The following is a 12886-nucleotide window of genomic DNA, read 5'->3' as shown; positions in this document are numbered from 1 at the left end:
ACTAAAAACTGAAATCTATTTGAAATTGTTTTCACTTTTGTTACTCTTTCCTCTCGTCTTCTCTACCAATCTCATCCTCAGTCTCATTTTCTTCTCTACTTGAGCGAAAAAAACAAAAACTCGTTTTTAACTCATCTTCCTAAAATCCTATTTATTTGATTTTAACCTTGTTTTTCCTGTTCTTTTGCAGCTTTATAGACGATGTATAGTCCCATCCATGAAGCAGCGCTATGCTTAACTAAAGACCATTTTTATTAATTGATACACTAGCAACCATGTGGACTTTTTCTGGAACGTGAAAATAAACAAATAATATATTAATTGTCATATGTTTATATACTAGGAAGGAAAAACATGCACGAAAATCTGGCATTAACCGCCGCCCTCATTGCCTTTTTGTTTTCAATTGATAATACAAGTGATAATTTAAACTACAAGTGAGATGAGAATTTTTCGCACATACACTACCAATGTGTTATGAAAAGTCGACTCTAAGACGTGTGATATGCAAGTAAGAGTCCTTTTAACAACACCCCCCCAAAGAGCTATATTAAATTGCAAGACGTGATCAGAATATTTGGCAGTGTACTCCCCCCGCCACGCCAAAACAAAAACCTGCAAGCCACAACCCAAACCGAGAGAAAGAAGTGTAAAACGAACAAGGAAAATACAAAATGTTCAAGTAAACTCATGACAAATTCTGCCTTCATAACATATATACAAAATACCACTAAACTAACAACCATACAAAAAAAAAAGTGGCTGTAGAGAATTCAAACTTGTACCTCTGCCTACTAAACTATAATATCTAGTTGACTAGCAGTATTTATTTAAATTATCTAGATCGTTACAAGCTCATTTGAGAGGACTCATTTATTGATTGTATGTAAATGTACACACAAAAATTATAGATCAAGAAACAAGAGACTAATTAAATCTCTAACTTAGAAATTTATAAGGATATTCAAAACAAACATGAAAAAAAAAAAAAAGGAGTTGTTAATTAGTACCCCAAAAAAGTTATGCACTCCTCCAAGTAGGGATGGCAAAAATTCTTGTCGGCGCGGGGATCCAACAAAGACCTAGCCTTAACGAGGGAAGATTTCCGGTAAAATGGGGATCGGATACATGGATCCCCAAATTTTAAAAATCCCCATTAGATGTGGAGCGGGGATGGTATTGACATCCCCATACTCGAACCCGACCCGATACTTATATGTTTATTTTTAAATAATAAATATATAATATAATATTCTGTTACCCTAGCATCTTCTTAGCACCTCCCAAACCCAAGTCATTCAAATCCACATCCAAATCCAAATCTGAGTTAAGTTCTGCAAAACAATTTCGTTGTTAAGTGAGCTGAAGTTTTTGCTTTCGAGAAGAGAAGTGTTAAAAATTAACTTGCCAGCTTGGGTAATTTACTTAAAGCTCAGAAGTTGCTGTTAGTAATAGTGATTTATGATTGATGTTGGCAGTAGCTTAGATTCCACCTTTGTATATATAACTGGGAATTTTAGTTCAAAGAAAATTAGATTAAATGAATAAACTAACAGTGCGAGTGTTTAGTTTTTTTAAAATAAATAAAATAAAATTAGATCACAACATTCTGTTGAAGGATAAAGATTATGCCTATTAGATTGCAAGTTCCTAACTTTAATTTTGATTTGGCTTATGTTCAATTTCAAGTTCTTGCACATGGACGTTCAAAGTGAGAGAGATCAAGTTATACAAAAAAAATCAGGGATTCGAGGGCAGGTTTGGGGGGATAATCACCCGATGGGGATGGGAACGGGATTCCCCGAAACCTCGTAAGGGGATGGGGTCGGAGACGGGGCCAGAGATGAAGAGCGGGGCCATCCCAGTCCCGTTACTATCCCTACCTCCAAGAGCAATTTATATGAGCAATCTCTTGTATTTTTATGAAAGGGAGTGCACTATGACTTTTTTAAAGTATTCGTGAAAAAACACATAATATTTGAGTCAAAATGACGATGAATTCTACCTTCATACATAGTATGATTCATATTATATATTGTTCTAGTAAACAATTCAAAAGCTCGGGACACACATATTCCACAGAAAATATTAACAAACTAATAACTAATTGCTTAACACCAGTTACTTAAAAGATCTAAATACTTAGAACTATCTATGAACTGAATCCCACAATCGAAACAATCAGTCACATTTTGTTGTTGTCGCTCATTTGAGAGGACTCGTTTATTAATAATAACTTGACAAAATAGAGCATTTGGTAAAAAGCATCTCAAAATTAGAAAATTAAAAGGATATTAAAAAAACAAAATGAGAAAAAGGACCACAACGTATATATAAAAAAGAAGAAGACATTTGGTATCTGAATCTGTCGAAAAAGCATACATTATATTATATATATAGAAATATTGTTTCCGTATATATACACTAGTCAAGAATTGTGTCCCTACGATAAGTCAGTCTACCTAACTTTTCTGCTTTACGTCCCTCTCAAAACATGAAACTGCCACTCCTGTTCTCATTGGCAGCGTTAGAGCCGGGCCTAGCTGCAGACGGCACTTGGGACGACGACATACCCTCCCTCAAAAACTCATGATGATCAGCAACATGATCAGACGAACCCCCAAATCCCATGTTTGTGGGTCCTCCTCTTGATGATGAGCTCAATCTCTGGAGAAACCCATCCCCAACTCCTGCACCAACCAAGTATTGCTGGTTCTGACGTTGTTGTTGTTGCTGGTACGGATGATGTTGTTGCTGCTGCTGAGGCTGTAGAGGATGATACCCCGGAGACACCATAAAGCCCTGTGGCCTAGGTGGGGCCAGCCCGAAACTAAAACTGGACCCACCTGAGGGAAACGACGCCGTGTTAGGGCCCCCGGTGAACTGCTGCACCATGGCACGGAAGTTCGTAGTGTCCGTGTTGAGCAGCGTGGTGGGGGTCCGTCTCGAGGCTCTAGATCTCTTTCGGGCTGGTTTCGAAACCCGCCCTTGATCCGGGCTCAAACTGTTGGTGCTGGAGCCCGGATTGGCGGAGCCAACGGCACTTGTTGTGGCGGCAGCGGATGGAGTTGTGGTGACCACAGTGGCTTCAGAGACTTGGTCATGACCAAAAAAAGTTGAAGTATTAATACCTGAAGAAATGTGGCCATGAGACACCTGACCTTGAGAAGAAGACAAGGTTTGGTTGTAGAATTGGAGCCAGTCATTAGGGTTATTGGACATGGTTCCAGTACCACTCATGGCCATACAACAATGTGATTCTTGTGTTTGAGAGAGAGAGAGAGAGAGAGAGAGGGATAGAGGGGGTTTTGGGTTTTCTTTGTTTTGGGTTAGAGGGAAGGAATAAGATAGTAGGGGTAAGCTATTTATGGAGGCTTGAATGGGGTCAAAGGAAGACTTTTCAGGATGATCTTGACCGTTGATTTGAGAAAGATAAGTCTGAGGTCACGTGACATAGCACGTGGGGTGATGCTGGTGGGCTGTGATGGAATAATATACACTAACACCCCTTGAGATTTTCAGTGTTTTCATAAAATCCCTGACATTTTAAAACTTACATGAACGCCCCTTTAATTCTTAAATTGTTTTTTAAAAAAATCCCTTTCTATTGATTTTTAGTCCAAAAATTAATGATTTTATATATAAAAATTCTTGAAATGACAAAGTTAGTTTTGAAATTAGATTGCACATATATTCATTGAAGTTAATTTTGTTATTTACAAAAGATATTATGTATGAAATTATTATATTTTGGATGAAAAATTAATGTAAAGGGGTCTTCTGAAACTAAATAAAAACCTCTAAAGATATTCATATAATTTTTAAAATTTTAATAAGTTTTGTGAAAACACCGAAAACCTCAATTGGTGTAACTCCTTAAAATAATGTAAATATAAGGTTTCTGGAAGGTGAAGTCTTTGTATAGAAAGTGTGCGTGTTGTTGCATGGTTTCCCGGAAGCAACATAAAGGCCAGACGCCACGTCAACTTTATCGTGATGACGTCATGGTCGAAGGTGGCCACCTCATCATGTGATTGGTGATGGTGGACCGTGGTGGTGGTGGAGGTAGGTGACTCGTGGCACTTAGGAGACGTTGGGTTTTGGGCCACAGAGAAACAACCGAGCGCCTTCCTTTCAAGCCTTGTTTTGTCGTTTTACTTGATGCTCGGTCGTTTTTGGCACAACTGGCCCGGACTCCACATAAAATAAAATAAATAAAAACCTAGTATATTTAATATAAAAAAATTGCCTTTTTAAAGTATGTACTCTGATAGTTCCAGATCCATTAATAGCAATTTTTTTCCTTGTTAATTTTACCAAATTATAAAAAGATAAGACTCATTTAGGGGATAACTGAGGGCCACTTGGAAGTTGTTTGTCCTTTCTTTGGTTAAAAAGTCAAGCTTGTTGAGCACATAGGAACGAAGGCATAGGTCACAACAACTAAATGAATTATTGGTTTCTTTTTGGTTGCAATGGTATATTTATTTATGGCTAATCACAATTACAAGTTCTGATTAGGGTTTTACAGTAAGTTAATCACAATAATTGAATACGATTCATATTAAATGGAAGGACGGTTGAATTTCTAGGGTTTTTCAGAGAGGAAGAAGGGTTTATCCCTAAATCTAAAATCGTTGGGTTTCTTTACTTTTTTATTTACTTGTGTGAAATTCTTTTATTTTTTTTATTATTATAACAAATTATGTAATTAAAACAGATGAGACGGCAAATGTGTTGGTATCTAAAAATTAGTAAGTAAGTTAGTGCCCCCTTAGTATATTATAATAATAATAATAATAAGAAGAAAAAGTTTGGAATCTCTTTTTGGTTTGCAAAATCATTTGAATTGAGGCCAGTTGCGGCCTGAATGTTGTTAGTAATTCAACCCCTAAGCACCTAAACCTACCAGGTTTAGGCCAATAGGCCAAAAAAGAACCCTGCAACATAGGGCCTAATCTTCTAATTAATAATAAAAAAAGGTGATTGAGGTTTTCTTCAAAGATGAAAATACTTTATAGGCCAAGCATTTCTCTTTTACACATACTTGTAGTGCTGGCTGGAGCCCATCTGATGCAAGCCATAGCCTAAATTAGCCCTCCATTGTCAACTTTATAGGGATTTACAATTGTGAATTCTCCAGAAGATTAAGACCAGACCTTTTAAGATGTGCCTATGCATTGGCTTGTGTCTCATATCCCGAAACAAACCATTTTTAAACCAGAAAACATATGAACCAGAAAGATAAATAAAAGAAGTCAAATCGAAGTCATTGCTGATTCGTTTTCCATTTCTTCTTTGTGTAGATGGATGTAGACTTTTCTACTTTGAATCTTCCTTAGGTTATTGTTACGTCAATTTGCTTCACCTTAACAATGACCATTCATCAAGCAAGCATGCTGGTGTGGTTGTCCATAACCAGATATCAAATTAGCTTTGAAAATTTAATGTTCAATCAAGAGTCTTAATCCTAACGCCTCAAGGTCTATGCCTCGCCTTACAAGACATAAAACACTTCGTTTTTCAAAACCCTAATCCACACGCAATTACATGTCTTTAATTAAGGATACACAAAACTTCATGCATTTATTTTGAAAATTTTGTAACATATCTAAACAAATTTTATTTTATTTTTGGAACTTTGTATATATGAATTAAGATGGGTTGCTTTTTTTTTTTTTTTTTCTTTTTCTTTGAACTCACATGCAAATTGGTCTTCAATTTGCCTCACAAAATGATAAACTGAAGTCTCACCTCTCAACCAGCAGAAGGAGAGTCAAAGAAGAGAACATGTGTTAGGCAGGGACATATGATAAGATTTAAGAATATAAATACAAGAACGTGATATCAAAATTCAAACAGATGACGGCCTTATATATTTAGCACACGTTCCTTTTGACCACTGACCAGTGTTCAGTTTTCTTAAAATGACTCCATAAGGCTTGGCTGGACTACAACTCAATCTGCGGCAGCATTGACCAACTGGTTTCTTCTTTTACTGTCTGTTAAATTCCATCAGCCTCCCTTCCCTACTGATGTTAAAAGCATCTCAGTCTCTGAAACATGGGAATGGCTTCTCCAATGTGTGTGTGAAAATGGGTTCTGATCCCTCAGACAATTCAGTAATTTTACTAACCGATCTTCTTCTCTACGATTGTCTCCGCTCTCAGCTGTTTATATTGTCTGCACTCTGTAGTCGGTGAAAAATAGTCAATGTGGGCCATCCTTACACACAACCCGGGAATCTGGATTTCCCCGCTTTCAAATTTGTCAACAACTTTATTGGTGGGGAATAGTCAACAAAAAACATACATATATGAATGAACTATCTCGTGCATCTAGCCATCCTTGAATAAGCCAAGAAACGTGATGTGCTAAGATCAGTCGTTCACACTCCATTACTCGTAAGGTTGCTCACTCTTCGGTGTATGGTCCCTTTAGCATTTCTTTAATGAATTGATGTTTGTAATTAGACACCTTTTCAGTCAAGTACAACTCATAAACAGTTGAGAATAGTCCATGCGTGCATGAACATTGCAGTTAGAAGTTCTTTTGTTGAATTGATAGTTGCAATTAGAAACCAAAGGCCCAACAGTCTTGGGTTTATGAGTTATGATTAGGCCCATATATAAAATAAGCCTGGGCCACTAACTTCACGCAACAGTAAGGAATCATAGGAGCAGTGTTTACCAAACGGAAGTGGACTCACTCAACTAAGCATGAAGAAAGTGAACAAGGAAGCAGACAGCCATTTACTAATTCATTGATGAATTTGTGCACTTTGTTAGGTCAGGCTCTGGATAATTTGGCTTTCCTGATTTTTAGTGGGGCAGGCAGGCAGATGAGTGTGACAAAAAAATATACAAATTTATAAATAAACCTAATATTTTTTTTTTTATGAAAAAACCAAATACTTATTTAAACATAAAAAAATTCAAATACTATTTAAACAAAATCAACTCCAAAATCAATAATTATATATTTTTTGGGTGTGTTTATAAATGAATTTTGAGTGTGTGTAAAGATGGGTTTTGGGTGTGTTTATAAAGTGTTTTGGATAATGAGTTTTTTTATAATTTCAGCCTCCATTTTAGATGTTTTAGTGAAACTTCAAAAAAGTAACCACCCACAAATTCTTTTTTCTTCCATGTTTGTTTATGTCATTCTTCCAACATTTTAGTGTTGTGTGTTGCTGTGTTGCAAATATCCCAAGTACTAAGATATCCCCAGCTGAACCCACACTGCTCAAAACTCTAAGAACTGTCTGCTGCTTATTGCCTAATGGCCATGGCTGGTTACTCTCTGTTGCATCCCTCTCCCCCAGCTCTTATTAATGTCAACTTTCAGAGAAGTGAATTTGGTCATTTCCACTCTTCAACCACCACTCATCTTCTCAATTCCAAGTCCACCACTCATCCTGTCAGGTATTTCTCTTTCTTCAACTGTTGCTGATAGTGTTTTCTGCAGTAATAACATGATGGCCATATACTCATTTAAGCAGTTAAAACATTTTCTAGCTTCTGGGTTTCTTGGAGAAGTTGATATTTCAATTACAATTTAAATGTTTTAGTTTCTTTACATGAGAGAGAGAGAGAGAGAGAGAGAGAGATTCTAACTTGCGTTTCTGATTCCTATTCCACAATTTCTGGGAACCCAGCGATTCTCCGTTTTTTTTTATGCCTAGCTTATAATTTGTGTTTTCCTTTTCTTCCTGCAATCGGTTTGGCATGCTTTCTCCGTATGTTTTATCTGAATTCAATAGAAGAAAAAGAAAAGACAAGAAAAATTGAAAGTTGTATTTCAGTTTGTTTCCCAGAGAAAAAAAAACTCTTTGAAGTATGTTTTGTACAATATAAACAGAGTGAGTAATGAGTACCATGTAGCTTGAGCAGAATATATTGGACTTCCTATTTCTTTTCCGTTTTACGCCTTATCTTTATTGTAGAATTATGGAATATGATGTGAATTTTCTGAATGTAGGTGCCAATCAACTAGTACTGATGAACCAAAAACAAGAAGAAAGTTATTGGACAATGCAAGCAACCTCCTTACCAATTTTTTGAGTGGGGGAAGCCTTGGGTCTATGCCCATAGCTGAAGGTGCAGTCTCGGATTTGTTTGCTCGGCCTCTCTTCTTTGCATTGTATGACTGGTTCTTAGAGGTATGCATCCTTCACAAATTTTGGTCTTTGGATCCTTCAATTTAAAGTGTACTTTACTGTCATGAATTCATGTTTGATGGCTGATCTGCTGGTTGATTGGGTTTAGCCATGGAGACATGGATGGTTGGGTAGAGAGGTTCAATCAATTGTTCATTTTCTTGTTTGAGATTAAAATTCGATGGCATATACAGATTAAAAAATCTCAGTTTTCTGGAGTACCTTGCAGCTGTGGGGACTGGGACTTTGTTATTTGGGCCTTCTGAGCTCTACTGTTCATAATTATTTTCCTTTTCTCTACAAACTTTTGTTTGTTTTGGCAGCATGGCTCCGTGTATAAGCTTGCGTTTGGACCAAAAGCATTTGTTGTTGTATCAGATCCTATTGTTGCAAGGCATATTCTTCGAGAGAATGCATTTAGTTATGACAAGGTACTACCTAATAATATGCTTCTGGACTCCCCTCGTTTAACAAGAGTTTGTTTTGTTGTTTCTATTTTCATTCTCCATGTCTATAATGTACTCATTGTTGGTAGATTATGTTCCTTTATAAAAAAAGTTTTCAAATCATAGTCTTGATTTGGTATCTTTACTCAAAATTTACTTTGCTCACACCATTTGTTTGAACTGACAGGTTATATGGATAACCTTTGCAAAACAGTGTTATGCTCCATCCTGGCCCCCCTCCTCTCCCCTCTCCTCTCTCTCCCTCTCCCCCTCCCCACCCATTGATAAACAATATTAGTTTATCACATAACATTTGCTATCATGTTTAACCTTTTTTCAGTTGGGTTCATTTAATTTTGAATTATTTTCTAATTTCCTTTTAGTCATCTCAATCAGTTAAGTAAGAATAAGATATACAGATGTGTATATATATTTAATTTTTAAGCTGTTTTACTCCACTCATTTTTACTTATTCTAATCTGCTGTGCCCAAATTGGTTGTGGTTTCACACTTGTACATAGGGAGTTCTGGCTGATATTCTAGAACCAATAATGGGCAAAGGACTTATACCTGCTGATCTTGGTACTTGGAAGCAGAGGAGAAGAGGTGAGTAGTAACAATTAATTTTTGTTTCAGGGAAAAAAAACAATTAATATTTTAGTGTTTGCACCGCAGGTTAGGGCAAAGAGTAAGGTATTTGTATTTGAAGTTTGTAACTTATAGCGGTCCATTATACAGAGACTTACCAGCCATAAGCTGATTTTGCAGTTATTGCTCCTGGGTTCCATTCCTTATACTTGGAAGCAATGGTTAAAACATTTAGAAATTGTTCAGAGAGAACAATATTAAAATTTGAGAAGCTTCTAGAAAGAGAGAACTTGCATGATGAGAAGACAATTGAGTTGGATCTTGAAGCAGAGTTTTCGAATTTGGCTCTTGATATTATTGGACTTGGTGTCTTCAACTATGACTTCGGTTCTGTTACTAAAGAATCTCCTGTAATCAAGGTTTGGCAAAGGAACATTTATTCTAATGATTTTGTAATGGTTGTATCTGGCATTCAGCGCATTCCATCATGATGTCTTTTTTCAAACCAACATTTGGTTTTCTTATTCTGTTGTCTATACATCTTATAGAAGTTCTTATTCTACCAACTTCTGGAGTGAACTAAAGTGTACAATCAAATCACTGAATAGAATACTAATATACTTTTTTCTTTCTTTTCTTTCTAAATAATTGATTTTTTCTTGCCTAGCTTCTAAATAGTTGACTAATTATTGTGAACTGTTACTCTATTTGAGTATATGATATCACACTTTTTCCCCTTTAATTATTATTATTAGATATTGATTTAGCATTCATGTTATTATGCTTAATGCTAAGCGTTCATATTCAGCTCTTTTGCAAATACATTACAGGCAGTTTATGGCACACTTTTTGAAGCTGAACATAGGTCCACCTTTTATATCCCATATTGGAAATTTCCCCTGGCAAGGTGGATAGTCCCCAGGCAACGGAAGTTCCATGGTGATCTGAAGGTTATAAATGATTGTCTTGATGGACTTATCAGAAATGCAAAAGACACCAGACAGGTTAGATGAAACTTAAGCTGAATTAAGTGGACGTGGGAGAATATGTAATATCATATCTACACAGTCGTGCAAAAATTGATGTTTTATTGTATTATTGGAAACAGATGTTAAAAAACTAATTTTCCAGTACCTAGAACTTTATTTGATCACATTCTGTGACAGGAGACGGATGTTGAGAAACTGCAACAAAGGGACTACTTAAATCTGAAGGTGGGAAAACCTCCAACTGAAAATATAATCCAATTTTTCTGAACTCTATTTATAAGTGATACAGTTAGGAGCTTTGCAGAAGGGTTAAAATTCTGGCATTGTAACTATAAAGTTTGCAGGATGCAAGCCTACTGCGTTTCTTAGTTGACATTCGTGGAGCTGATGTTGATGATCGTCAGGTAAATACTTGCAAAACTTTAATGCTTTTAGATACAGGATTTCTGACCAAAATAATGAACATATATAGGATAAACTGATGTATCAGTACTTGTTCGATCACATTATTCCAACTGATCCAAATAGGGGTTTTCTTTTATTTCCCCTTGCACTTCATCAATGCCATGCTTTTTCTGTCTTTCTTTCTTTCTTCGCTCCCCTACCCACACTCCCATTTGAGGTGAATTCTCAGTTGTACACCATTATGGATTGGACCTGTTTTGAGACAGTGGTTCTCTTTGGGCATTCATAACATTACCTGTGGATTTTGACAGCTTAGGGATGACTTGATGACAATGCTTATTGCTGGCCATGAAACGACAGCTGCTGTCCTTACTTGGGCTGTTTTCTTCCTTGCACAAGTATGATTCTTCATTTCTAACTTAAATTCTTCAGAATAAAGTTATGCTTAATGTTTGTTAATGGCTTCTTTGCACCACTGAGCTCTTTCATCCTCACATATGTGACGACATAGATTGAAATTCACTTGCTTTGTTGCAGAACCCATCCAAGATGAAGAAAGCACAAGCAGAGATTGATTCAGTACTTGGACAGGATGGACCAAATCTTGAATCAATTAAAAAACTGGAGTACGCCCCTAAGACATTTACTGAACTTGTTCCATTCACTTGTATATGCACTGCATTTATCATTGAAGCAATGAAACTCATCAATATTTAGTTATGTAGCTGGATTTGAGGTCAAAGTTGGGTTAGAGGGAAAAGGAGAATGAACTGAATTTTGAACATTGATACAAATGGGAGGGGCAAGTCTGTGAATCATCTTTTGATGCATTTGCCGGTGGCTTAGGAGATTAGGAGCTTTGTCTTCTTTATCTGAATGAACTCTAAGCCTCTAACAGGTTTAAACAGGTTTGAACAAGGCTTTCCAATCTCATTTTGAGCTTAAGTGAACCCAGAAACCACCAATGAATGCCAAGCTGAGGCACAATGATTACTTCAACTTGCCTCTTTTTCACCCTTATTGGAATCTCAAAGTATAATGATGGTATTCATGTGGTTTTTTCCTTTCTTTTTTTCTTTCAGGTACGTAAGACTTATTGTAGTAGAGTCGCTTCGTTTATTTCCCCAGCCCCCCTTGCTTGTTAGACGTTCTCTCAAGTCAGATACACTACCAGGTATTATTAACATGGTCTTATATACCTTCAGATGAAACTTCAAGTTTTACGACATTGTGTTTTATGGATTTATTTTCTTTACAAATCATACAACAAATATTTATTTCTGGTCAAATCTAGGATAAGAAAGGGGCTTTATATCCATTGTGCAGGAGGGTACAACGGTGAAAAAGATGGTTATGCGATTCCTGCTGGGACTGATATCTTCCTTTCTGTGAGTACAGCATTTAAGTTCCTCCTTTATTTATGAATTTCTTTAAAATATAAATTGCAACTGCTCCTTAGTTAAGGTAATGCTAAGTCAGGGCCTCAGCTCTATCTATCAATGTGGTACTTCCATGAGCTTGATTCTATGCTCTAAGCTTGCCTGGCACTCTCTCTTACAATCCATAGTTTTATATTCCAAAAACTTTCCACTCAGGTATACAATCTCCATAGATCTCCATATTTTTGGGACAATCCTAATGAATTTGAACCAGAGAGGTTTTTAGTGCCAAAGAAGAGTGAGGTTGAAGGATGGGCTGGTTTCGACCCTTCTCGAATTCCCGGTGCATTGTACCCAGGCGAGGTTATTACTAGTCACTTCCCCTTTCGAATCATACATTCATGTTCTCACATTGATGACATCTATCAAGTAATGACTTTATGATTGCAATTATCAGATTACAGCAGATTTTGCCTTCTTGCCTTTTGGCGGAGGGCCAAGAAAATGCGTAGGAGACCAATTTGCCCTCATGGAGTCAACTGTAACATTGGCTATGCTGTTGCAGAAGTTCACTGTAGAGCTAAAAGGGTCTCCAGAATCCGTGGAACAAGTTACAGGGGCAACAATCCATACAAAGAATGGATTGTGGTGCAAATTAAGGAAGAGGTCCGATGTACGGTGACTTACGGAATACGATATACAGATGGGACACTGATAGGGATATTGATGATAATTGTCCAGTGTATTCTTCTTGTTACCACTTACCAGCTACAGGCTTTGAACTTAACAGAATTATTTTCTTTTTTGAGAATAATTTTGTTAGCAATGAAAACGGAAGAGAGTTGCATTGTCCAACAAATCCGCAATAGTAATAAACGCAAACTGCGTCAGACTTTTGCAGGGATAGTTTTATAATTTGAT

At 36.6% G+C, this 12886-nt stretch overlaps 2 protein-coding genes across 3 annotated transcripts; one reads left to right on the top strand and one right to left on the bottom strand.

The window, feature by feature from the left end:
* Window positions 1-2308: 2308 nt before the first annotated feature.
* On the bottom strand, window positions 2309-3342 carry LOC148918258 (uncharacterized). The gene has a single exon (XM_089049530.1). The coding sequence runs from the start codon at window positions 3244-3246 to the stop codon at window positions 2488-2490; it is 759 nt and encodes a 252-aa protein (XP_088905656.1). The 5' UTR covers window positions 3247-3342; the 3' UTR covers window positions 2309-2487.
* Window positions 3343-7178: 3836 nt separating this feature from the next.
* Window positions 7179-12880, top strand: LOC103328999 (cytochrome P450 97B2, chloroplastic). 2 transcript variants are annotated; one of them, XR_016125987.1, is made up of 14 exons: window positions 7179-7424; window positions 7981-8161; window positions 8482-8589; window positions 9126-9210; window positions 9373-9611; window positions 10023-10196; window positions 10359-10406; window positions 10526-10585; window positions 10898-10984; window positions 11124-11212; window positions 11669-11760; window positions 11913-11974; window positions 12154-12328; window positions 12423-12564. XR_016125987.1 is itself a non-coding variant. In XM_008231428.2 (14 exons), exons 1-14 carry the CDS (start codon window positions 7282-7284, stop codon window positions 12645-12647), a joined length of 1740 nt encoding a protein of 579 aa, XP_008229650.2. In that variant the 5' UTR covers window positions 7183-7281; the 3' UTR covers window positions 12648-12880. The 2 variants fall into 2 exon arrangements, 1 of the variants encoding a protein (XP_008229650.2); XM_008231428.2 differs by having other exon boundaries at window positions 7183-7424; window positions 12182-12328; window positions 12423-12880.
* The last annotated feature ends 6 nt before the right edge of the window (window positions 12881-12886 follow it).

The sequence above is a fragment of the Prunus mume genome, linkage group LG4 (assembly GCF_029339155.1).
Source record: "Prunus mume cultivar Tortuosa linkage group LG4, ASM2933915v1, whole genome shotgun sequence".
NCBI lineage: Eukaryota > Viridiplantae > Streptophyta > Magnoliopsida > Rosales > Rosaceae > Prunus > Prunus mume.
This window is presented reverse-complemented; position numbering and strand designations above follow the sequence as displayed.